Below are 25,127 nucleotides of genomic sequence, written 5' to 3' on the forward strand. Positions count from 1 at the left end.
TACGGAGAGGAGTATTGGGTTCCCAATTTTTGAATACATTGCTGGTGGGTTTTGATAAAGAGGATTTGATGGATAGAAGTGTTTGAAGCTCGTCGGAAAAAGCGACCGGAAAGAGAAGGAAGAAAGAGAAAATAGAGAAGAAGAAGATAATGGGCGGGTTTTTAGGATTTAGGTTAAAAGATTGGTCCAATTGGGTTGAGCCATAGGATTGTGCCACGTGTCACTAATTATTCTTCTGTTAGTGGGAGGGGCAAATATGCACCAATTATTGGACGGCAGGGACTCTGATGGACGAAAAGTATGACGATGAAGGTTATTGACGTGCCATTTTCAAAAGTTCGGGGTATATTTGTCCCTTTTCCCTTTAAAAACCGACTAAAATTTTCCTTATTTGAAAAATATCTAAAATCCTAACATTTTAAACTTTAAAATTACTATTCTTGTATAAATCTTAAATAAATCATGGTACAAAAAAATAGTTAAGAAATATGTTCACATTTTTTAAATTAACTTTCTAAAGCTTCTTATATGAAAATGTTATCATTTATTTTAACGCCAATTACTAATTTATTAATAATTTTGTTTTTCTAGTATATAATTTTCTTAATTAATGTTAGACGCAGTATAAAGTACATACACTAAACTAGTATATGCAATTATGTGTAACTAAGTGATTAGGGCTACCGTAATTGCTCAACAAATTCAATTGAGACATAAGAAATTGCAGCCTACGGTTTGTATAATTGATAGAAGGGGGAAATGGCATTCATCGGATAATTAATACCAGTTACTAATAAGAAAAATAGCACTAGTACTGCTAAATGATATTCATAACAAAATACAAAATTAGCATTGACAAATTCTCCAAATACATGGAGGAACCAGACAAATTATACCCGCACTGAGTGTTTACATCCAACTAAGAAGGCAAGGCACGTGCCTATTTACTGTGCAGAACAACCTATACAACATACAATTATGTCACAATGAGATGAAGCAAGTACCATTTATAATCATACACATTAAATTCTTCAGAATACCAATTGGAGAAATTACAGATCTTCCATTCACGCTTAAATGAGTCAGTAGATTTCACCATAGACAAACATTCACCAATTGTTTGCCTTTGGACAACGAACATCTCTGCTCCAAGCACACATTTGTCGTCAACAAGGTATCCATTAGAGGCCTCTTTGAATGTGTTGTGAGAACTAAATTTGGCAAGTCCCCAAAAAGACTTGATAGATTGAAAGCGCCGCATTTTTCCTAAATCATCAAGGCATTGTTGCATCATAGTTTAGCCGATAATTGAAAAATAAATAAAAAGTTACTCTGGTGATCAGATATCATATATGCTATTTCTTCAAGATAACCAAAATGCCTAGATGAGATACATTAGAGGGAAATGTATATGCTAAGAAAGGAAATAATATGTATAACAAATTGATATTGTACCTCGCGCTGAAAGATAATTGTCACGGAGCTGATTGAACACAAAGAAGGTAAATATAGCATTGACCGCGCGCCCAACCAGCAGGCAGGGAATTTGTTCCACAAATAGCCAAGTAAACTGAATTATGTCCACTTCCATTTTCATGTGTGTTCCCATCTGGATAAACGATCATTTTCCTGTATCAAGTGTGAAAAATGATAAAGTTGATTTTTGGAATATCATAGATTTTTCTAGTATAGCTTCTAGAATGGTCTAGTGTCATATCTAGAATAATTATCTTGAAGATATATCTAGATATTCTAGAGAAAGTACTAGAAGATAAGTTCACTAGAACTTTCTTGGAGATATTCTAGGGAAGATATTTTTGTAGTAAATGATAGAATAGTCTAGAGCTTGTAACATCTAGAACCATCCCTACATAAGTATAAATAGGGATGGCCATTGTCATTTGTATACAACCCAAGAAAACCCAAGAACAACCCAAATAAAAGAGTTTCTTCCATAAACAAGTTCTCCTTTCTATCTTCTTCTTCCTTAGTTGAATCTTTCGATCTTAGTTAACGGTCTTGGGCTAATAGAAGGGTTCTCCAATTATACTTTTCTTCTGTTATTCTCTACATCAAGTCCATAAATCCATTATAATTCATATCATTTAGGACAAACTTCTATTGAAGTGATCAGCTTGGTACTTCATAAAATGTCCAATAGAAAAATAATGCATTGACATACGAGTCTTACCATTTATGACCACACGCCTCAAATTCATTTGATTCGAACTTGTCAATGCCACTCTCTGAAAGTAGGGAGAAAGACTCAATTTTCAACAAATAGTGTGCTGGTGAAGCATCTCTAACTTCCATTGCCATTTCTGTCCATATGTGCATATCAAACAAAAAGGGTAAACTATATTGTAATTGTTCTTTTAATAACAACAGTAGACAAAATATACTTCAACAAATAAAGTGTTCTCTAATCGCTAAAAATTTTAGATAAAATAACACAACACAATATCAAAACAGACAAAAGGTTCCAAATTAAAATTTGAAATTTTGACCCATAAAAAAGAGGATATTGTGTACACCGCTTAAAGCATAAAGAAGTCGGTTACAAAATAAGACAAATCAAGTAATGTTAAGAGTGCCATTTCACAATTACAAACAAGAAAATACCTATACACTAACAATAAATATTCTCTATCTATGTATTATGCAGATTTTGTATGAATTTTTAAAAGGATCAGCTAACATGGACTTCACAAACACACATTTCATATGTAATTAATTTCATTCATACTTATTAAGAGGCAAATAGAATATGCATGCAGAGACTAAATTAAACCTTCATTTTCAGGAGCAATCGATCCCATGTGACTTCCCAATGCTTGTGCTCTTCTTTTGTATTGATACACTCCCTGGTCTGTGCAATTTGGAGTTCTAATAAAAGGATTTGAAATTTTCTTGCTTTTGGAATCTAGACAGTCATGCGTCCTTTTAGCTTTTCAATGCAGCTTCGAAATTAAAATCGGTAAATGAAATGGTTGAGAATCACCTTATTATTTTCTCTATTCTAATTTATTCCCTCCATATTAGAGTCCATCCCCTATTTGAATTCAAATATTGTACATTTTACATTCAATTGTAGTAGCTTATTCTTTGTAACAAAGGATTACTCTTCCTTTAGAATAGGTAGTAGATTAGGACTCTTATACTTATCGTCAAGTACAAAATATATAAATACAAAATAATATGGCAGAACAACCATGTACTCTTATTTTCTCAAAAGCTTCTTATTCTTATTCTTTATACTCCATTTCAAATTAATTGAATTGTTGAGATATTTTTTTTTTCAAATTAACTTAATTGTTCAATCTTTAAGACTACTTTTAAAATATTCTTACAATTTTACCCTTCATTAGTTAGTATTGAAATTAGTTATTATAATTACTGTTAAGTTATTTTACTCATAAATTTGACAATAATTAATAAGGGTAAAAATGGAAAGTTATGCCTAATTTATGTCTTAATCTTCTTTTTTTAAAGGGTGTGAAAAGAAATAAAAATAATAATTGAAATTTGTATGTGTAAATCATTTCGTTAAAGATAAAATGAACATTTTAAAAGTAAATTATTACTAAATATAAAAAAAACTCTTCGACATTGGTTTCCTTGCATTGCCGTGGACAAAGCGCCACTAGCATACTCTTTATTAAAATGTACATAACTTCTTGTATAGAGCTCAAATTGACAAATGATTCGATGTGTTGGGAACTAGACTCAAAAAACTTTAATTGGATATATAATTCACCACACAACACTTACTAATCCTATGATTGTTTGAAGTTGCAACTTAGACGGGCTCAATTTAAAATTTTGGCTAGTAGCTTTCAATTCAACTTTGTGCTAGAGCTCTTTTTAAAACCTTAAATAGTTAATATGACTGTATCCCCTTGGTTCAGGTCGAGTTACTCATAAAATGCATCATTTGGGGTTCAAATACATTTCTACACCACACAGGCTATGTTTTTTTATTTATTTAAACTTTTTATAAAAACTGGAGGTTGGCTTTTTAAGAAAGAAAATATTTGCAAAAATTGTTATTTGCAAAAAGAAGTAATAATATTAATCTAAAACCGGCCTCCAAAGGCCAGGTTTTGCTGCATTTTTTCAAATTTTGACGCTAAAGATACCTACCTCTGAGGTCGATTTTGCTATTAAAAAAAACTAAAAAATATTTTTTTTTAAAAATGGACCTCATGAGATTGATTTTCACCGACGTCTTTTAGTAGTGTATTAGTCTCCTCATAAATTTACGTGAAATAAAAGCAATTTTTTGTCCAATTATAAACCAATGATATATTTGATTAAATTCACTCAATTTAAACACATCCTTAGTTTTTTTTCCAAACATAAATGTTAGCTTAAGATTAGACGCTATCACAACTGCAAATTCACTCGTCTGTTGGTACAGCTTAAGCATCAAAGCAATTAGATTGAGTTGACATTTCAACAACAGGATATGCTATATATGATCTAATAAAAGCTTCAACTTATAGCCTTATAAGACTGAAGTGTTTCATCACAATTAAATAATCAGCTGAAATAGTCATTCATCCAATCGCAGAAATAGATACTAATTGGATACAAAATGGGCATTGATAACTTCTCCAATAACATAGCGCCGAGCTGAGTGTTCACCTATAACTAATGAATGCAAGACAGCCAAACCTATTAATAACAGTAAATCAAGTTAAGATAAGCTCTTTACGCTATGCTTAAACTCTACTTTTAGCTCAACCTCCACCACGATACAGTCATGGACAAGATAGCCTTTTTTCTGATCACACAACTGAGTTAAAGGCATAAAACCTGGAAAACCCCAACTCTGTGTGGTAGTTGAAAACCAAATACAATCTGTAAAAAGTATAATTAAAAAAATATATAAAAATTATTAGACATGCAAAAAGGAGTTTAATATTATGAAAAAGAGAACTAGTGATTGAATCGTAGTGATATTCATCTCGCAAGAATTCCATATAAAAATTTGCTACTGATACAAATTGAAAAAAGTAAATATGTGCCTTACAAGGTAGCTTTTTGCATCCACCATTTGTCTGATCTTTGAGGTTTATGCTGCCATTTACCTTCACTTTTTCATGGTGATCAAAGTCCTTAGCATCAACAGATTTTAGAAATATTGAAATATCACATCCCTTATTGTTTGCATTGCCTTTTGGATACAACGAGAGCTTCCTACACAAGGATTCAGAAGCAAATAGATTCAAAATGATTGGTGGTACACAATATACAATTACTATGTCCCAAGGAGATGAAGGAATTAAGTCCCCATATAGACTTGATAGGTTGAAAGTGCCGCATTTTTCCTAAACCAAAGCATTGTTGCATCACAGTTTAGCTTATAATTGGAAAAATAAAATTGAAAGTCACTCTATTGATCAATGCTATTTCACGATAACCAAAAAACTTAGATGAGATAGACTAAAGGGAAATGTATATGCTAAGAAGGGAACTAATATGTATTATACCTCGCACTGAAAGATAATTGTCACGAAGTTGATTGAACAGAAAGAAGGTAAATATAGCATTGACTTCCCAATTAGCAGGCAGGGAAGTTGTCCCTGAAATGGCCAAGTAAACTGAAATATGTCCACTTCCATTTTCATGTGTGTTCCCATCTGGATAAATGATCATTTTCCTGTATCAAATCCATAAATCCATTTATATCTGCTAAACAACATTTACCCCTTCTCTTATCAAAGACTAGAAATACCTTATGGCTCCCAAATACATACAAATCTCAAGAAATAGTCAATAGGACAATATCAAACCTTAAAAACTCATTCAATAATGCATTAGTGAAGATTGACATATGAGTCTTATCATTTATGACCAGCAGCCTCAAATTCATTTGATTCAAACTTGTCAATGCCACTCTCTGAAAGTAGAGAAAAAGACTCAATTTTCAACAAATAGTGTCCTGGCGAAGCATCTCTAACTTCCACGGTCACTTCTGTCCATATTGCACAACAAACAAAAAGGATAAGCTTTTTTCGCAATTATTCATCTACTAACCACAGTAGACAAAAAATACTTCAATTGATTAAGTGTTTTCTCTACAGGCTAAAACTTTAAGATAACATGACACTATTCAGCTTTATATCAAACCATTCTGAGTGTAAATTTCACCGCCACCCAAAATTTGACGCACGAAAAAGGATATGGCGTACGTTACAAAATTCAGCAAAATAAGACAAGTATTATGGACCAACTATTTATAGAAATGAATGACATATAAAATGGGACGGAGGGAGTAATATATTGAAAAATTAAATGGAAGTAGAAACAGTTTTCTGATGTTGGAGTAGAAGCAAAAGCAGAAAATTATTTTGTTAAATGACTGAAATATTCTTTCTATATATACATATTTATCAATATATCCATTATTAGTTAATTAGNGCATTAGTGAAGATTGACATATGAGTCTTACCATTTATGACCAGCAGCCTCAAATTCATTTGATTCAAACTTGTCAATGCCACTCTCTGAAAGTAGAGAAAAAGACTCAATTTTCAACAAATAGTGTCCTGGCGAAGCATCTCTAACTTCCACGGTCACTTCTGTCCATATTGCACAACAAACAAAAAGGATAAGCTTTTTTCGCAATTATTCAATTCCATCTACTAACCACAGTAGACAAAAAATACTTCAATTGATTAAGTGTTTTCTCTAAAGGCTAAAACTTTAAGATAAAATGACACTATTCAGCTTTATATCAAACCGTTCTGAGTGTAAATCTCACCACCACCCAAAATTTGACGCACGAAGATGGATATGGCGTACGTTACAAAATCCAACAAAATAAGACCAGACAAGTAATGTTAGAGTGCCATTTCACAATTATAAAAAATCAGAAAATCATAAATATACTGACATTTAAGCGAAGAAAACCACAAAACCCTACACTAACAATAAACATAGACTTCACAAATGCACTTTTCATATTTGTTACGAGGCAAATAGAATATTTAAAAAATAAATAAATTGGGGAATCGAACCCTCACCAATAAGGTAAGAGAGTTCAAATAGTTAACCAACTGAACTACTAAATTTTCGAAAGGCAAATAGAATATAATATGCATGTAGACACTAAATAAAACCTTCATCTTCAGTAGCAATCGATCTCATGTTAGTAATAGCGTTATGCAAAATCCGAGTAGCTAGCTAGTTCCCAATGCTTGTGCTCTTTTGTTTTCATACCCTCTGCGCAGTTGGAGTTCTAATTAAACGATTTGAATTTGCTGTGCTTTTTCAAAGGAAGTTTTCGAATTAAAATATCATTCCATATCAAAAAGAATATCTACTTTCCTTTTTAATTGATTTTAAAAAAATATATTCTTTTACTTTTTTAGTAACACTAATTGACTTTTATAGTAGTCATTTGCTACCTCGATTCTCTTTTAATTATCTATTCCCTCCGTTCCATTTTATATGTCATTTTTTTACTTTGCACTTGCATTAAGAAATGATGTAACTTTACCCTTATTTAATTTTATTGGAACTCAAGTTTTCAATCAATGAATATGAATTAATTTATTTTGATTAATTAATTTAACCAATGAACATGAATCATTTACTTAGTTTTTCTAAGTTGGTCAAATATATATTTTCAAGGCTAATAATTCACAAGAGTAAAAAACGAAGAATATGGTAATTTATGTATTTATTTTATGAAATGACAAGTATTATAGACCAACTATTTATAGAAATGGATGACATATAAAATGGGACGGAGGGAGTAATATATTGAAAAATTAAATGTTTGACAAATTTTTAAAATTAAATGGAAGTAGAAACAGTTTTCTGATGTTGGAGTAGAAGCAGAAGCAGAAAATTATTTTGTTAAATGACTAAAATATTCTTTCTATATATACATATTTATCAATATATCCATTATTAGTTAATTAGTATATCACTTAAATTTGATTAAGTTTCATTCAAGAATTCTTGTATAATAAATTTTTATTTTATTTTATGTTTATATATTATTATTTACATTTTACATATTATTTTACGTTTTATTTTACAGAATTAGAAATAAAGGTAACAACAATATTTTTGTAGGATTAAAAATATGAAGGACTTTATTTATTTTTGTGGTGAATATTTCGTATATAGTGGTCTAATTTGTGGAATGGTTCTTAAATTTATGAATATGTACATTTTAATTAAAAAATTGTAATAGATATTTAAAATAGTTTCTCTCTATGAGATAATACTAATATAAAAGACATTGACACTTACTATTTTTCGTAATTTGACTCTCAAAATGACTTTTTAAAAATTATTAGTCAAACACAATTTGCTTATCAAAAGTATTTTTCAAATGAATTAGCCAAACACAAATTATTATTATTTTCAAATGATTTTTAAAAAAAGCCATTTTAAAAAAATGCTTCTAGAAATAAGTAGTTTTTAACAATAATGTCAAATATGTTCTTATTGTCATTATACACCATTTAATATAAATATTTTATGATAAAATATGAAATTTATTTATTACTCTTCAGCAGAATGCAAAGTCTATTATAAACAAATGAAAATGATCAAATGGAGTAAGAGCATGTTTGGCAATGTTGTTAGAAGACTAAAAACATTGATTTTGAGAAAAAAAAAATATTTGAAAAATTAAGGTATTTGACAAATCAGTAAAATTATTTTTAAATGAAGCAGAAATAGTTTTGATGTTGGGAGGAAGCTAACATTTCCTGCTTCTTAAAAAAAAGCAAAATCAGAAATTTATTTTTTTCAGACCAAAATAACCCTTCCATATATACATATTTATCAATATATTCCTTATTAATTAATTATAGGTTTTGCACAAATCTCATAGTGTTAAGAGCTAATTACATCCTTATCTACTTTTTTTTTTAGATTATAAAAATCCCTTAAATATGGACATCCCAAAAAGTTCTAATACATTGCGTTCCAATTTCAGATACATCCCTCGACGTCCTGATACATCACGTCTCAATTTCGGACACATCACTCAACCTCTTGATACATCACGTACGTCTCTATACATCACGTAGGTCCCGATACATCGTAAAGTGATGTATCTGACCGATACATCATAAAGTGATGTATCCGATCGATACATCACATAAAGTGATCTATCCGACTGATACATCACGTAAAGTAGAGATTTTTGTAAATTTTTTCAAGTGGTTGGAAATTTTAGAGAGTATAGTAAAATAAATTGTGTATTTATGTAATTTTTTCTTAAATAGATCCTATATTGAAACTTTGATATAATGATAAGTAAAAATGATGTTTAGCCATTGTTGAAGCTCGAGTTTCAAAGTGTGAACATCTAATTTTCGCAAATAAGCTCTGTTTCGAGTGTGTATTGTTTCAACATATCGATTACGTATTGAGGAGGCTAAATTTAAAATTTTGGATGATTTAACGACAGTTTTAGATGAATTTGGTGCTTGAATTCAAGAAAGAAGACGAAGTCTTGTACATTGTTGTATACAAATGTATAATGTTGTATATTAATTTTTTTAAAACACTAGTAAATAAAAGATTACCTGAAATGTGATTTGTGCAAACTGTTATAATGAAGAAACGTCCTTTTTATCGAGAATGAACTATTATATTTTGGACTAAATGAACTATATTTTTATATACAAAAGCACACACTCAATTTTATTTAACTATGAAGTATCACGAAATTTACAAAATACAAATTTTTAGAAGTACAATTAATTAATTTACAAAGATTTTAGAACAGTAAAATAAAAATTTAATGACAAAATTACCCCTACTAATCACCAAATCTTGTGAAAACTTTAACGGTGGTGATCGCAAAGCGCAAATAAGCTTTCAGCAGGACAAAATTATTAAATACTATTTTTTTTTTAATTTTCTTAAACCCCAATACGAAGCAGAAAGAAACAAAGAAAAAGAAATTCGCGTGAAGCATTAGCTCAAAGACCTTTTTTTCTCTTTTTGGTCTTTCCCTCCAATGTCTCACTACTCTCTCACATAGTACGGAGTGAGAGCAGTAGAGAAACAGAAGATTCCAGAAGCATTTACTGAATCGCTTCTTCTTCTTCTTCACCAGCGGAAACCCTAACACAGTAAGCCATTCGTTTTCGTTCATCAAGGTGAGATTTATCTATCTCTGGTTTCTTCGTTTTCGCTAACTTCGTCTCCATTCACTTGATTGTGATGTGCATTGCTGTTTTGTTAGTCTTACATTGTGTACTGTTTCGATTTTCTTAATTTTTGACCATTTTTGTAAATTGTATGTATTGATTGCTTAAGTTTGCCTATTTTAGTCCACATGCATTTTAGTTTCTCCTTTTCCAGTTTTGGAATAGGTCGTCTCTGCCTCAGTGTCAAATGCATTTCTTTTGGCATTTATCATATTTGATTTATTCGAGCAACAAGTACCAGCTAACTCCGTACAAATGAGAAGAAATCACCTAGTGTTTTTGTGTCCGTTGAGAATTGAACCTGAGACATGACTAATGGTGCTCAAGCCCACTTCATTGACCACCACGCCACACATTTGGTGCTCAATGTTCAAATTTTCTAATGTGCTTTCTAAAAAATAAATATTATACATACTCAATCTGTTCCATTATATAGGGTTATGTTTTTTCGATTGGACACAGTTTGATATACTCCGTTTGTCCATCTTTTACTTGTCCAGTTTGAAAACAAAAGAAGGGATAATTTACCATTTTATACCTATTTTACCTTAAATATTAAGTACTAATTATTTTCTATTCATTTCCCAATGAGTGAGATGACTTATAATAATTAGGGATGATATAGTAACATTTTCATTTAGTATATTGCTCTTTAAGGGTGTGTCCTGTCTGTAAGTTGCTCAGACTCTTCACTTTTGTTGCCGCACCCATGTCGACACAACATGGGTGTGGATGTAGGATCCGTGTCCGAATTTGGTCAACCGATTTTGGGTACTTTGACCAAAAGCTAAATGAGTTTGAAGAGTGTATTTTTTCTTTTGGCCGTTGGCTTCAGCTTTACCATATACTGACACTGTGTCATTGTTATCTATATGCTTTCAAGGTTCAACTCCTGAGTTCTAATCCTAAGTTGGTATGCACTATACACTCTACAATGTCCCGTAGGTCCAGTATTCCTTGACACTTATACTACTTGGTCATACACTGTAGTCTGAGCATAGTTGATTTATGATTTTTTCTTTGTTCTCTTTAGAGCATTAAAATATTATTATTATTAGTTTAGAATTTGACAGACATTTTAAATTTCAACCAGTCTCTCCACTACTTTATGTTCTTTGCAATATCCTAATAGTATTGATATCTTCAGGTTGGACAGTAGTAAGTTGTCAATTACTCAATTCCTTGATGAAGCTGTTCCAATGCTTATCTCCCCATATGTGCTAAGCATCTTCATGAATTTGGAAGTTATGTGCTTGGTTCTAGTCCTCAGTTTAGAAAGCCTTGATGATTCCGCTTATTTCTTTTCCAGTTTTTCTTCATATGTGTCCAATTTTGCTTGTAATATGATCTTTTGACTAATTTTCTTTTACAATGTACAAACTGTTTGACCATAAATTACTTTTCATCAGTACTGCTCTTCATAAAGATTAAATTTTAACTTGATTTGAATAGAGTGGAATGTGTACATGGATTGATATAATAGCCTACCACAAGGAGTTCGGAATTGAGGTTTAGTTGTTTGATTGATATATTTTTCTACAACTTTATCCTCGTAGGACAAGAAACTGAAACATGCTTAAAATATTTGGTAGCTGTGTTCTCATGATGTATCATATGGGGTATAGAAAGGACTCTGATTTCAGTAGCCTTCATCTTTTGATGTTTATTTGGCTAACAACTTCTCCTAGGTCACTGTTCCGTTTGAAACATGGAAATTAGTGAGGGAAGAGAGAGTTGTATTACACCTGTGGAAGAACCGCCACCAGTTATAACGTCAAATGCAGAGCCGGAAGGAGTTGATCAGCCCAAGCGTACTATAATGATGAGGCCTGGGGATGGAGCATCTGGACGAGAAATTTCTTTGCTCGCAAACCACCTAAAAGTTTCTATCAAGTGTCCTGATGAAATATTTTACCATTATAGTGTATGATTGCCAATTATTTAGTCCTTCTTCAGTCATCTGGATTCCCATGGCACTCAATCAAATTTTCTGCGTTGCGCTATTACAGGTCTCTATAACTTCTGATGAAAAGAGGGACGTTAACAGCAAGGTGATTAGAAGAAAAATTATAGATAGACTTCACAAAACATACTCGTCTGAATTTGCTGGGAAGAGATTTGCTTATGATGGAGAGAAGAATTTGTACACAGTGGGACCTCTACCACGCAACAGACTGGAATTCACTGTGGTTGTTGAGGAGTCTAGTGCACGGCAGTATGTCCTTGAAAAATTCTTTGACTGTGTAGTTGCAGTTACTTCAAGGCTTCTATAATATACATTAAGCTTATTTTATACTTTGGTTGCAGTGCTAGTGAGAGCCCCTCAGATAATGGAAGCCTCAATCACTCCAGTAAAAGGTCTAAGCATTCTCTACATTCGAAGGCTTTCCTGGTGGAGATCGACTATGCAGCTAAAATACCATTAAGGTCTGTTGATCTTGCCCTTCAAGGAGTTGATCCAGAAAATGTTCAAGATGCATTGAGGGTTCTAGACATTATATTGCGACAACAAGCTGCAAATAGGTAATTACCCTGTTATTCTGGTGACCATCAATCTTTTCTTGAGCCAAAACTTATACAGATATTCATGTTGGTCACAGAGGATGCCTCTTGGTTAGGCAGTCATTTTTTCATGATGACTCAAGGAACTTCACAGATGTTGGAGGGGGTGTAATGAGTTGCAGGGGGTTTCATTCCAGCTTTCGTCCAACTGATGGTGGCTTGACCTTGAACATGGGTATAACAATGGAAACTCTCCAGTGTAGCTCTCCTATGATTTTTCTCAATCTTAATGTTGCTTAATTCTTGGTTTGTAGATGTGTCTACAACTATGATCCTATCACCTGGACCTGTAATTGATTTTTTGCTTGCTAACCAGAATGTAAAGGAGCCTCGTTATATTGATTGGGCAAGAGTGAGTAATATCTAACTGCATGCTAAACCTCTTCTTTCTTTCAGCTCTCCACACTTCATTAACTTGTAATTTTATACAGGCAAAAAGAATGTTGAAGAATCTGAGAGTTAAAGCTAAGCACAACAACAGAGAATTTAAAATTATCGGTTTGACTGACAGACCTTGCAATCAACAGTTGTGAGTATCCATTTGTTTTGTGCATACCTATTGCTAACTGCACAGATATGTAACATCTTACTTTGTTGACTGTTTCTTATAGATTTTCTATGAAGGTCAAAAATGGTGGTAGTCCAGATGATGGAGGAGAGACCCTTGAGATAACTGTTTATGAGTATTTCACTAAACATCGTAACATAGAACTTTCATCCTCAGTTTATATGCCATGTCTGGACGTTGGAAAACCAAAACGACCAAACTATCTGCCACTGGAGGTGTGCAGAGTTATTATTGTTTCTATTTACACTATAGGACCCTAGTTCACTTAACCAGCTTCCAAGAGTCAACTTTTATTTTCTTTCCTTAATATTCAGCTAACCAGCTTCCAAGAGTCAACTTTTATTTTCTTTCCTTAATATTCAGCTGTGTTATTTGGTCTCCCTTCAAAGATACACAAAGGCATTATCATCGGTCCAGAGGGCATCTTTAGTTGAAAAATCAAGGCAGAAGCCTCGTGAAAGAATTAAAGTTATAACAGATGTAAGTTGTTGCAGTCTTGATGGTTCTGATCCTTTTAATTTACGCCTCTGTACCTTACTGGAATTTTGGCAGGCTGTGAGGGATTACAGCTATGACGATGATCCCTTTCTTGTTGCTTGTGGAATCTCAATAGAAAAGCAGCTGATTCAAATTAACGGCAGGGTCCTTGAAGCCCCAAAGGTAGCATCTGCACATTCTTGAATGACAGTGTCCATTAAAATTTTGAATTTCTTTTCTGACTTTACTTTATTATCTTGTAATCTCTAGTTGAAGGTTGGTAACGGCGAAGAGGTCACTCCCTGCGACGGCAGGTGGAATTTTAAGAACAAGGTGCATTTAACCACATAATATTACCTTGTAGTATCCTTATAAAAAAAATTTCCTTATAGTTTAGGGTGTCAACTGCGAATATAATGAGATGTGACAATCGCCTGTGGTTGTCCTCTATAATTTTGTTACTACCTGGGGATCAACCTTTTGAGAACTTGACTATGAAGGAAAGGACGAGCGGTAGATATGAATTTGTCCCCATTATTCTCGATCTGCGGATAATCTTTTTGGGAAATTGAAGAAGGTTTCTATTGTTACGTTACCTACTGTAGTGAAAATATTATAATGTTTACAGCAGTTTTTTGGTTGACCGCAAATTCCACTCTCACTCTACCATTTTTACTTGTAGCATCTTTTCAACCCTGCACGAATTGAACGCTGGGCAGTGGTCAACTTCTCTGCCAGTTGTGATACAAGTCACCTTTCAAGGGAGCTTATTAGTTGCGGAAGGAGCAAAGGCATTGTATGTAGTGTCACATTTATATCTTTCATCGTGTGCTTTGTTGCTGTGTATTCTGGGCTCAAATATTTTCTTTTCCTGTCTATCAGCATTTTGAGCGCCCACATACGCTCATTGAGGAAGATCCCCAGTATAGGCGAGCTGGGGCTGTAGTTCGAGTAGAACAGATGTTTGAAGAGATAATAGCTAGACTGCCTGGCCATCCTGATTTCCTCCTCTGTGTCTTGCCAGAGCGGAAAAACTCAGAGTTATATGGTAATGTACTATGTTAGTCCTGCTCACGCTGCTTTCAATATCCTATACTAATTTATACATTTAATAATGTCAAGGACCTTGGAAGAAAAAAAGTTTGACTGACTTGGGAATTGTTACTCAATGTATCTCTCCGTTAAAGATCACTGATCGATATCTAACAAATGTGCTTCTCAAAATAAATGCAAAGGTAATCTTCTGAATCTGCGATCAACAGTTTGGATATTTTCTACTTTCAGTTATTCTGAGTTGGGATAGTTTTTTCTTTTGCTTGTGCTTAAAAGCTTGGAGGGACCAATTCATTGTTGGCTATGGAACATACCTCTCATCTACCGCTTATTAAGGACACTCCAACAATGATCCTGGGAATGGACGTCTCTCATGGATCTCCTGGTCAATCAGATATTCCATCAATTGCTGCGGTTGTTCTTTTTCCCAAGATATTTTCTCTTTTCTTTTGTCAATTGCGTTGCAGCTGATTTCCTATGCCTTCTTATCACGGTTCTTCCAGGTTGTGGGATCCTTATACTGGCCATTAATATCCAAGTATAGGGCAGTTGTGCGCAGTCAATCTCCAAAGTTGGAAATTATAGAATCCTTATACAAGCCTTTACCAAATGGAGACGATGAAGGAATCATGAGGTGCATCTTTATATCCAATAACATGTCAAGTCTTCTATGACAAACTATGTACAGAAATATTTAAATTTTATATATGTACTTGTGCTGCAGAGAACTACTTCTGGACTTCTATAGGACAAGTAACGGGCATAAGCCAGCTCAAATTATTGTCTTCAGGTACTCCAATATTCATGTTTGAAGTCAAAGTTGTAGATGCTTTTATACATATGAGTAGTGGCATATGTTGCTCGGACTCTCCAAAATGCTCCTGCACCCGTGTTGGATCCTCCAAAAATTCACTACTTCTCGAGGATCCGACACACACACTCGAAGGCATTTTTGAAGTCGGAGCAACATATGTCGTGACAGTTGCTAACTCAAACAAAAAATTGTTGCTTTACCCCAAATTTAGCTTTTTTATTTAAGATATATTGGATGCTGCTTCATATGATTGCATAAAATCCTTTTAGTTTGCATGACAGATGCTCCTTGTTGTAGGCATTTTTTCTATTGTAAAATATTAGCAGTAATGTCATGCACATAGGCAACAAGATGAAAAAGTTACATCTTAATATTTCAAAATTCACATATATGTAATTTTTGTGGACAAGAGAAGTAAGATAAAGCTGTATTGGTTTATTCAAGGTGCAGTAAGCCAAGCTGGCATAGGCACCATATTTTAAAAGAAAGTTAATAGGACTGAGTATCATAAAGCACACTATTACAAGGTCAAAGTTGGAGCCAATCATTCTGGATAAACTAAAAGAAATCCAGAATCTTATAGTTTCTCCCATGAGATGATGCGGGTTGCAGATCAGTGTTCTTAGATGTCATCTTCATATCTTGTCAATCTTGAAAGCCTTTTGATAGGACAAATCATCTTCACCTGAGATAGATTGAAATAGTACATCTATGTTCCTAAGCTGTGCAATTTGTTTTGGCAGAATACATTGGGAAGTGGGAACCCCCACCCCCCTGAACTTGGCACTATTTATTCTGTCCACCCTGAACAATTTTTGGTCCTAATTACCACCCCTGAACTTGGTAGTTTGATAACTTCAACCTCCTGGATGATCTCAACCCAAGGAAGTCCTGTCATGACCCGTTTTCTAAACAAGCCGTAACTGGCACCTGGTGCCTTACTTGCCGAGCAAATCAGCTTGACAGTTCTAACCTGTACTTTATTAATTAATATCACATACCCCACGTGCATTTAAAATAAATAACTAAACTTTTGGAGCAATACTCTATTCCAACAATTTTTAAATAATCCAAAAATATATCAAAATCTGTAAACAACTAGAAATTATTGAAAACGATGCCATGCAATGTGAACAATCATAACCCAACTAAAAACACGTCTATGAAGCCTTATTGGAGTACCAAGGGGAATGCACACGACATAGATATCCTGGCCAATGCCAATCCCCAGAACAATTGCTGGATTAATGAATAAAAATTGTCTCAAAAAAAAAAAGAAAGAAAGAACAAAAAAATTTCCAACTGAAAGAGGAGAAACTCCATGGTCAAGGTCAGAACTCACCAAATCAACTTCTGGAATAAAGCAACCTAGCTCGTAGTCTGCTTGTCTATGAAGCTTGTGTCTACATTGACCTAATTGACATAGGTCAATGCAGGTTCCACAAAGAGAACGTCAGTACGCTACTAGTGTTACTCAATGAGTCTCAACATTCTCCTCACCAAAGTCAAAACAAGACCTTGAATAGAAACATGTGGGTAATGAAGGGATAAGAGAGGAAACAAGTCGTAACTCATCCTAAAGTATCGTACAACAGTGAAGCAGGAAAACATAAAACTTATATCTTAGTTCATTTATTCATTCTTTTCACTTTCTTTAAAGTTGTTTCAGTCGACTAAACTTGTGCACAACTAGTAACCCTTTATATGATTACTGGTGTCCCTTTATATGACCACCAATCTTATGTGCCTTGTTATGACAATATTAGCAACCATTTGTACAGCTGTTCGTGACCCTTTATTTTTTTCTATCAAGTAATAATTTTCACATTGATAGGGTGTAAAAAGTGCCCACCAAAAGGTAGAGAACCTTACAACAGAACATGGTTTTCTGCAAAAACCATCCAATCCTCTATACCTATTGGAACGTCATGAGTGTACCAAAAAGAAATAAGAGCGAAGAGACTGTTTGTCAAATAAGCAAATTTTTTCTCTACGCTCTCAAAAAACTCCTATTCCTCTCTCTATACTGTCTATATGAGTGCCAAGCAGCATCCCCTTCTCTGATTCTTCTCCTGTCTTCTAAAGGCCTAACTAACCACCGAGTCTTTCACAGTGCCCGACATTATCACTCAACTCTAAACCATCTTAGAATTTCTCTCCACAAAGAAGATGGCAACCAATAATGTAATAAAAGGTGGTTTATGTCTTCTCCAGATTCTTTACACATGAAACACCAACTGACAGAAGTGATCTTCTTCTTCCTCAAATCATCTGCCATCAAGATTACCACCCTCATAGCTAACCAAGTGAATAAACAAACTTTTTGAGGTACCCTGGGGATCCATACCGAACTTTGTGGAAAAGTCGATTCCTCCCTGGATAGGAGTTTCTCATAATAATATTTAACAAGAGTATACGCTCCTAATTGCTACAAGGAAAGTAGGTTGGTTTGGGAAGAAATAGGATCAGTGAGCAGTCTGATTGAGGGACCATGGGCTCTATGTGGGGATTTCAATGTGGCGAGGGTCACTTCTGAGAAGAACTGTAATGGGAGAACAAAGGGCATGAAGGAATTCTCAGATCACATTGAAGACAAGAAGTTAATTGATCTGCAATCGAAGGATGCTACTTACACGGGTGACACCTGGTTCAAAGGGGATCAATAGGAAGCTGCCTCCAGGATTTATAGGATCCAAATTTCAGAAGAATGGAATGCTAATTTCAATAATATTTAAAACAAATACCCCTCCAAAGATTGAGTTCATACCACATTCTATTATCTTTGTTGGGTGGATCTTGGGTGAGAAACAAGAACTATTTCAAGTTTGAAAATTGGTGGCCGAAAAAAAAAAGGTTTTATTGACACAGTTAATGGTTGGTGGGATTCTTTCACTTTCATCGGAAGCCTTGCCCATGTCTTAGCATCCAAACTCAAAGCTGTGAAAATTATGCTAAAGGAATGGAGGAAAGGCGATATTGGGAATCTGAGCAACCAGAGGAAAAAACTACTTAAACAGATGGCAGTAATAGATGCAAATAGGGAAGATAGAATTCTCACAGAGTAAGAGATAACAAAGAAGGTAGAGATCATGTTAAAGTATGATAATTTGTTCAAGAGGGAAGAAAGCCTGCGGAGACAGAAAATAAGAGCCTTATGGCTAAAGGAAGGGGACAAGAACACAAAAAAATTTCACAAGATGACCAATGCAAATAGTATAACAACATAGACTAACTCATGGTACAAGTGGAAGTCACTCAAGAGCCACACCGAGTTGACGGGGAAATCATCGAATACTATAAAGAAATTGTACACTAAAACTATTGGAAAAAATCCTTCCTTGCCATAATGCCTCCACATGCACTCTGGAAATTCTGAAAATGGGTTCAAAATCCTCATCCACCCTTCTGCAATCTCCCTTTAGGGAAAGCGCAGGCCATTTCAACACACCTTTGTACGAAGGTAACTTTTGCTTTCTAGCTTCTAGGGAGAAGTAGGAGTTTCTCTCTCTAGATATCTCTCACAGCCCTAATATTGAAACCTAGTCAACAACTATGTATCAGGTCATGTTGTGTCTCATTGTTAGTGACCCTTTGAATAGTTACTTGTAACCCTTTGTAGGGTTGCTATTCATGCTACGCCTCGTTATGACAAAATTAGTAACGTTATGACAAAATTAGTAACCCTTTATACAGTTACCATTCATTTAAGTTTGCATCAAAATTTCAACATTTTAACTTTATCATAGTCATAACATAAGAGGGTACATTATCGCTTTCAGCACTATGAAAGAGAAGTACACAATTGTGGAGGCTCACACTCGTTGCATGATACAGGGATGGGTGAGATTTTCCCTTCTCAGTTACGTTTTTAGGGGAACTAGGCACTGTTTTAGGGCTGAGCAAAGTTAGCACAAACTACTCATACACAAATAGGTATACACAACCTTAATATTCACTAGACAGATAAGCAAACAAAGGAAGACAGAGAGCAGTGGATAAACTTATTCAATGATGAGCAATGTGAGCTCACTTGTTCCAATTAAACTCACACTAACATTTAGATACATTTAATCAACACTTTATGGGAATGACTTCATAAGGAAAGAACTTAAGTTATAACAAGTCGTAACTCACCTCAAGTTTCTTCCCTCCTAGCAAGGTTAACTACTACGCGTGCCAACCACAATCAACAACCCAATCTACATCAAATAATGTAATCAGTATCAATCTTAATGTCAAGGAAATTCCAGTGAGCTTATACCCATTTCTAGTTCTTATCCCGATTCGACAAAGGTAAAGTATCTCCTTCGAGCTGCTACTGAAATGATACAGAACATTTAGTATTTTTATCATGTTGATTGGCTACTGCTTAAAGCAATAAGTTTGCTTCCTCTAAGCCACCAATTCTCCTTCGCGTTGCTAACAAATCAATGTAAAGCTCTTAACACCTTTTGGTCTTCTATTGTTATTAATAAACATTCCAAAGTTTCCAACTTTGAACTCTGTTGGCGATTTGCTGCAGTAACCAAGTTTTAGATTCCCAATTCTTCATCTTTCTTTATATTTCGGAACTCTATTCACCATTCAGGGACTAGCTTTTTATGGTACTAAAATTAATTATCTCCACAATCGAATAGACAATTTCATAAAAAGAACAGAAGTGAAACTAAAGAGAACAAAAATTTCCTTACCTGCGTTAATCGCAAGAACCGTGAAGTCAAATGGATTGCAGCAACTGGCGTAAAATAATTAGATTCTGTTTGTATCATAATTGTGTTAATGCATTACTGATTGATCTCTTTTTTCACGTGCAAACAGAAAGCTACATTTTGACATTTATGGGCTTGGCCCACTTATTCTCTTCATTAGTTCTTTTAGTTTTTAAAACACAAATATATATATCATTATTAAACCCCTTCTCACCTATACCATGTATAATTGGCATGTTCCCAACACTTGATTTACATAATGTGACCCATTGTACTCCTCAGACACATTAATTGATTATTAAGCCTGTAATTACCAAAATTGTAAGCCTTGAAACTTACTGAACTTTACATTCTTTCCCCATTAAGAACATTTGTCCTCGAATGTCTAATTCAAATAATACATGATCTAAAAGAATCTTAGGCCTTGTTCCATATCCACTATTCTCTTAAGACACCAAAATTTGGCCAACTCCCAAAATTTTCAGAACTTTTGCCAGAGTTCCCCTTGTAACTAGAGCTATCCAAAAGTTTCAACCTGTCCAATCTCAATAATCTCAAACTCATACAACTATCCAACTGTAATATATTATCAGCACTCACAACCAGACATATATTCCACATAATCTATTAAAATTTTCCACATTCAAACATATACAAATAAAGTGAATATTTTCAAAAAGTTAAATTTTACATACCTCCTTCCTCAAACAAGGGTATCTTTTCTTCATTTCTTCTTCAAATTTACATGTAACCTTTTATAATTGATGGTTACGCCACAAGTCTTTTACTGACGCTACATCTTTGGTTCTCAACCTACGGACTTGCTTGTCAAGGATCTCTAAAGGTACTTCTTCATACATTAAGCTCTCTTTAACCGAGGATAGTTTTGATGGGAAGTCTAGCTCGTAAGCCACCTTACTCATCTTGCTCAAAATTTTGTAAGGTCCAACAAATCTAGGACTCAACTTCCCTTTCTTTCCAAATCTTAGGACTCCCTTCATTGGTGACACATTCAAGAACACATAGTCACCTATTCACCTTCCTTAAATTCTAGATCCCTGTGCCTCGTCTCCATAAGATTTTTGGCGACTCTTAGCTATATAAGGTATCAAGCTAGGTGAATTTTAACCATTCTACTTGTTAAAACACAATGAACTCTAAATCTACATTTAAGATCTTGTGAAGCTATGTTGAAGTTTTGATGATTGACAAATTGTGTACAAGTGACATTCACATGCTGAAGAAAGATAGAAGTATCAAGAATCAGGTCCTCATAGATCTCCAAAGAAGGGACACAAAAAGCAACACTGCCAAAGGAACTCATCAAAGAACCTGTTCCTTTGAGCAGAGAAGGAGACTCTCGAAGAGAGAAGATTGAGACGGTTTACATGTGCACTAGATTTTCATGAAGAATGTAGCTCTCCAAGGAACTGAAAAGGTATACAAGGAAAGTTACAATAAACTTGCACATGGAATTAGTTTTAAACAAGGAGTTGAAGAAGCAAGTGTTGAACCAAGTCAAATTCGGATTGGATTCTTGGCAAATGTTGAACCAAATCTAACTTAGATTGGATATCTAGAAGGCAGCGACTTACTCCTATATAAACAACACGTTAAACAAACTTTGGAGTTTGATCACATCCAAAGACAGTCCTCAGAGTGTTCCCAGTTCTACATGAAGAGTCTCGAAGAAGAAGTTGTTGCAACAAAGAACCTGTTCCTATCAAGTTCATCTATACAGTTTTTTAGTTTGTAATAGGTAGTTTCTTGAAGTAGTTACAAGGAAGGATCATTACATTCTTTTAGATTGTAGTAGGTGTTATCTTGAGTTGTAAAGGGTGGAAGGAAAAGAGTATAGAGGGTAGAGAAGACGGGATTGTTGGGAACAAGTCCTAAGGTGTTACAAGAGCGGTTGTAAACCTTGAATTATAGTGGAGAGTTGGATCGTGTTTTTTGATTCCTAAAGTAAGAAAGTTTTCCACGTCAAATACTTGTGTTGATTTACTTTCCGCGATTCACCTTCTTGCATAGTTGCTCAAAGAACGTGGTTCTTTGAGTGCTTAGGACGCAGCCAAACTAACACTACTATATACCTTTGCTAGTGTATTGAGGTTTATGTGGCTGAGACTTTTATAGCAGTCCCTTTTCAAAGTTTCTGTTTGCAATAACATGATGATTGTTCTTAATTATTATATCGATAACCATTTGCAGCTGACCTAACACTGTTCTTTGTTAGGGATGGCGTCAGCGAATCACAGTTTAGTCAACTTCTGAACCTTGAGCTAGATCAAATGATCAAGGTAATGTCCTTTTTATCTGAAAATTGTTTATGCCTTCTGTCATTCTGATAAACTCATACCTAATACTGCATCGGAGAGTTATTTTTCTTTATAGAGATGTTTAATTTCTTATCTTATGTTTTTTTTTTTGATAAAGGTAATGTTGTATTCATCAGCATTAAGGATATGCTGGAGACCTCCAATAAATGGTTTCCAACAAGAGAAAAAACAAAAAAGGCTAATAGATTACAAAGTGCCTATAAAATCCAAAATTTGTGCAGTTTCTTCTATCCCTTCCTCTTTACACCAAAAATAAAAAGTAGTCAAGCAGCTCCATTTGACTTTCTCTATTGAATTAGCTTTGTTATCATAGCATCTGCTATTTCTTTCTTTCCAAATACACCACCAAATGCATGATGGTATTATACTCCACCACTTTTTCTTAGATTTTCTCCCCCCTCTGCTGATCCAGCAACTAAGTAGATCTGCTGTATGCTCAGGCATAATCCATTCAGTATGTGTTAGTCCCAAAAAGAGGTTCCACAATTGTGTTGTCACTTTGCAATGGAGGAACAAATGGTTGTTGATTTCCTCAGTCTCATTACAGAGAGAGCACCAAGAAGCAATATAGCATGACACAATTAATTGAATATTAGGATTTAATGCTTAAATTGAGGCATCTCTTAGGATCTGAGTTCTATACATCATCCATCAGTTGTTAGTTCCTGGATGTTTATTTTTAGGTCTCGTATTTTCTGAAAAACAGGCATACAACCATCTTGGTGAGGGCGGCAACCCTAAGTTCACCTTGATCGTGGCTCAAAAGAATCACCATACAAAACTTTTTCAAGCTAATGCAGTTGATAATGTACCACCAGGTGTGTAACTTTCCAGCTACTCTTTTGTTCTACTTCAACTTATGTGTGCTAAGGTATTATTTAAAATGCACTCTCTCTCTCCCCTCAGGTACTGTTGTAGACACAAATATTGTGCATCCTAGAAATAATGATTTTTTCATGTGTGCACATGCGGGGATGATTGTAAGTTACTCTAACCCCTTTATCCATCGGGGGTTTCCTAGATTTTGCCCTACTTATCCTGGTGTATGGCCCTAGTAGATAATTAGTTATATCTTGTGTCATTATGTATTACCTGGGCTTTAAATTTTTTAATTTTATCTCCTTCAGTGCTTCAACAATATTAGAATAATGTAAACTGATATAGTCTGTCTCTACAAATTTTACTACAGGGAACAACTAAACCTGCACATTATCATGTATTGCTTGATGAGATTGGTTTCGCACCTGATGTCTTGCAAAATCTCATACATTCACTATCATATGTGTAAGCTGTCTGATTTGTAATCTATAAGTTATTATGATGCACTTTGCAAGTTCAATGTGATAGTACTTTGTTGTCTTTCAGGTACCAAAGAAGCACCAGTGCGACCTCTATTGGTAATTCCTCTTATCCTGCATTAAAAATTTTGAATTATAGAATTAGCAAAATTAAGCAAATCATCCAACTTCATTGTTGCTGCAGTGGCTCCTGTGCGTTATGCACACCTAGCAGCACAACAATTCGGGCAGTTTGACAAGTTTGAGGACCACTCCGAAACTTCGTCAGAACAGGGAAGTGTAAAATCAATTGGGACTACCCCGGTCACCGAACTGCCCAGGTTGCACAAGAATGTCAGCGACTCAATGTTTTTCTGTTGAAAATTGTAAAATTTTTAACTGCATATGCTGTAAATCCTTAGTAGTTGGTAGTATAGTACCCGGCTTCAAATTTTGTCGAGGCTTTCGGTTAGTTAAGTACTTTAAGGTCGTCTAACAAGGAGAAAAGATCATGCTTCGAGCGTTTTTTTTGGACGTAATTAAGATAAAAATTTCACCATTTAAAGGACATAGAATTTTGGGCGTTGCTCCAACCAGCTATTTTAGAAGTTGAACTGATTTTTGTATAGTCAATGTTTGCCTAAATTTGGGGCTTGATTTGTTCAACAGCAGTTGGCTGTTTAGTGTTGAAATTTATCCGTTATGCGTCTGTCATTTTCATGAATATTCACGAACTTTTATTTGCTAATAAGATGGCTAGTTTGGCGAATGACTCAGAAATTGTGAATAAGTACCAGTGAACGGACTCAACATATTCAACAGCCAGTTCATGCTTGACCCAAATTGCTCGATTAACAAATTCTATTGTCTAAAAGAATTTGGAACGGAAAAAAAACAAAAACAAAGCAAAAAGACTTGGTTCTTACAAGTCGCAACAAAGATAAAAGCCAAACGACTTCAAAAATTGCAATTCCTTTCCTTGCCATTCAGCATGCTTCCACCATTGCTACATTACAAGTCCAATTCCCATGCCAAAATGAGGAAAGAATTCAATAGTATGTCTGTTAACTTCCTGGTGTAATATACAAATTGTAGCCCAGTAATATGATGCACAGATTTTTGTAACTGGGGAAACCTC

General features: G+C 34.3%; 3 protein-coding genes across 4 annotated transcripts in view; 1 reads left to right on the top strand and 2 right to left on the bottom strand.

Annotated features, from left to right (window-relative positions):
- Positions 1-25,127, bottom strand: part of LOC125877105 (glucan endo-1,3-beta-glucosidase 12) — a 343,740-nt gene that overhangs the window by 131,719 nt on the left and 186,894 nt on the right. The gene's annotated exons all lie outside the window — the stretch shown is intronic.
- Positions 4,583-7,271, bottom strand: LOC125877247 (ubiquitin C-terminal hydrolase 13-like). The gene is made up of 6 exons (XM_049558594.1): positions 7,128-7,271; positions 6,458-6,587; positions 5,496-5,665; positions 5,252-5,333; positions 5,036-5,202; positions 4,583-4,677 (listed from the first exon to the last, which is right to left on the bottom strand). The coding sequence occupies exons 1-6, from the start codon at positions 7,153-7,155 to the stop codon at positions 4,583-4,585; spliced, it is 672 nt and encodes a 223-aa protein (XP_049414551.1). The 5' UTR covers positions 7,156-7,271.
- Positions 9,932-24,630, top strand: LOC125877089 (protein argonaute 16-like). Of its 2 annotated transcripts, XM_049558406.1 has the most exons (23): positions 9,932-10,139; positions 11,879-12,114; positions 12,200-12,405; positions 12,498-12,713; positions 12,791-12,927; positions 13,007-13,104; positions 13,184-13,281; positions 13,364-13,535; positions 13,684-13,800; positions 13,873-13,980; positions 14,068-14,130; positions 14,480-14,593; positions 14,680-14,845; positions 14,920-15,032; positions 15,127-15,264; positions 15,354-15,484; positions 15,575-15,640; positions 22,610-22,673; positions 23,419-23,530; positions 23,619-23,692; positions 23,902-23,996; positions 24,078-24,109; positions 24,195-24,630. In XM_049558406.1, exons 2-23 carry the CDS (start codon positions 11,899-11,901, stop codon positions 24,368-24,370), a joined length of 2,712 nt encoding a protein of 903 aa, XP_049414363.1. In that variant the 5' UTR covers positions 9,932-10,139; positions 11,879-11,898; the 3' UTR covers positions 24,371-24,630. The 2 variants fall into 2 exon arrangements, with proteins under 2 accessions (XP_049414363.1, XP_049414364.1); XM_049558407.1 differs by lacking the exon at positions 9,932-10,139 and having other exon boundaries at positions 11,794-12,114.

The sequence above is a fragment of the Solanum stenotomum genome, chromosome 9 (assembly GCF_019186545.1).
Source record: "Solanum stenotomum isolate F172 chromosome 9, ASM1918654v1, whole genome shotgun sequence".
Taxonomy (NCBI): Eukaryota; Viridiplantae; Streptophyta; class Magnoliopsida; order Solanales; family Solanaceae; genus Solanum; species Solanum stenotomum.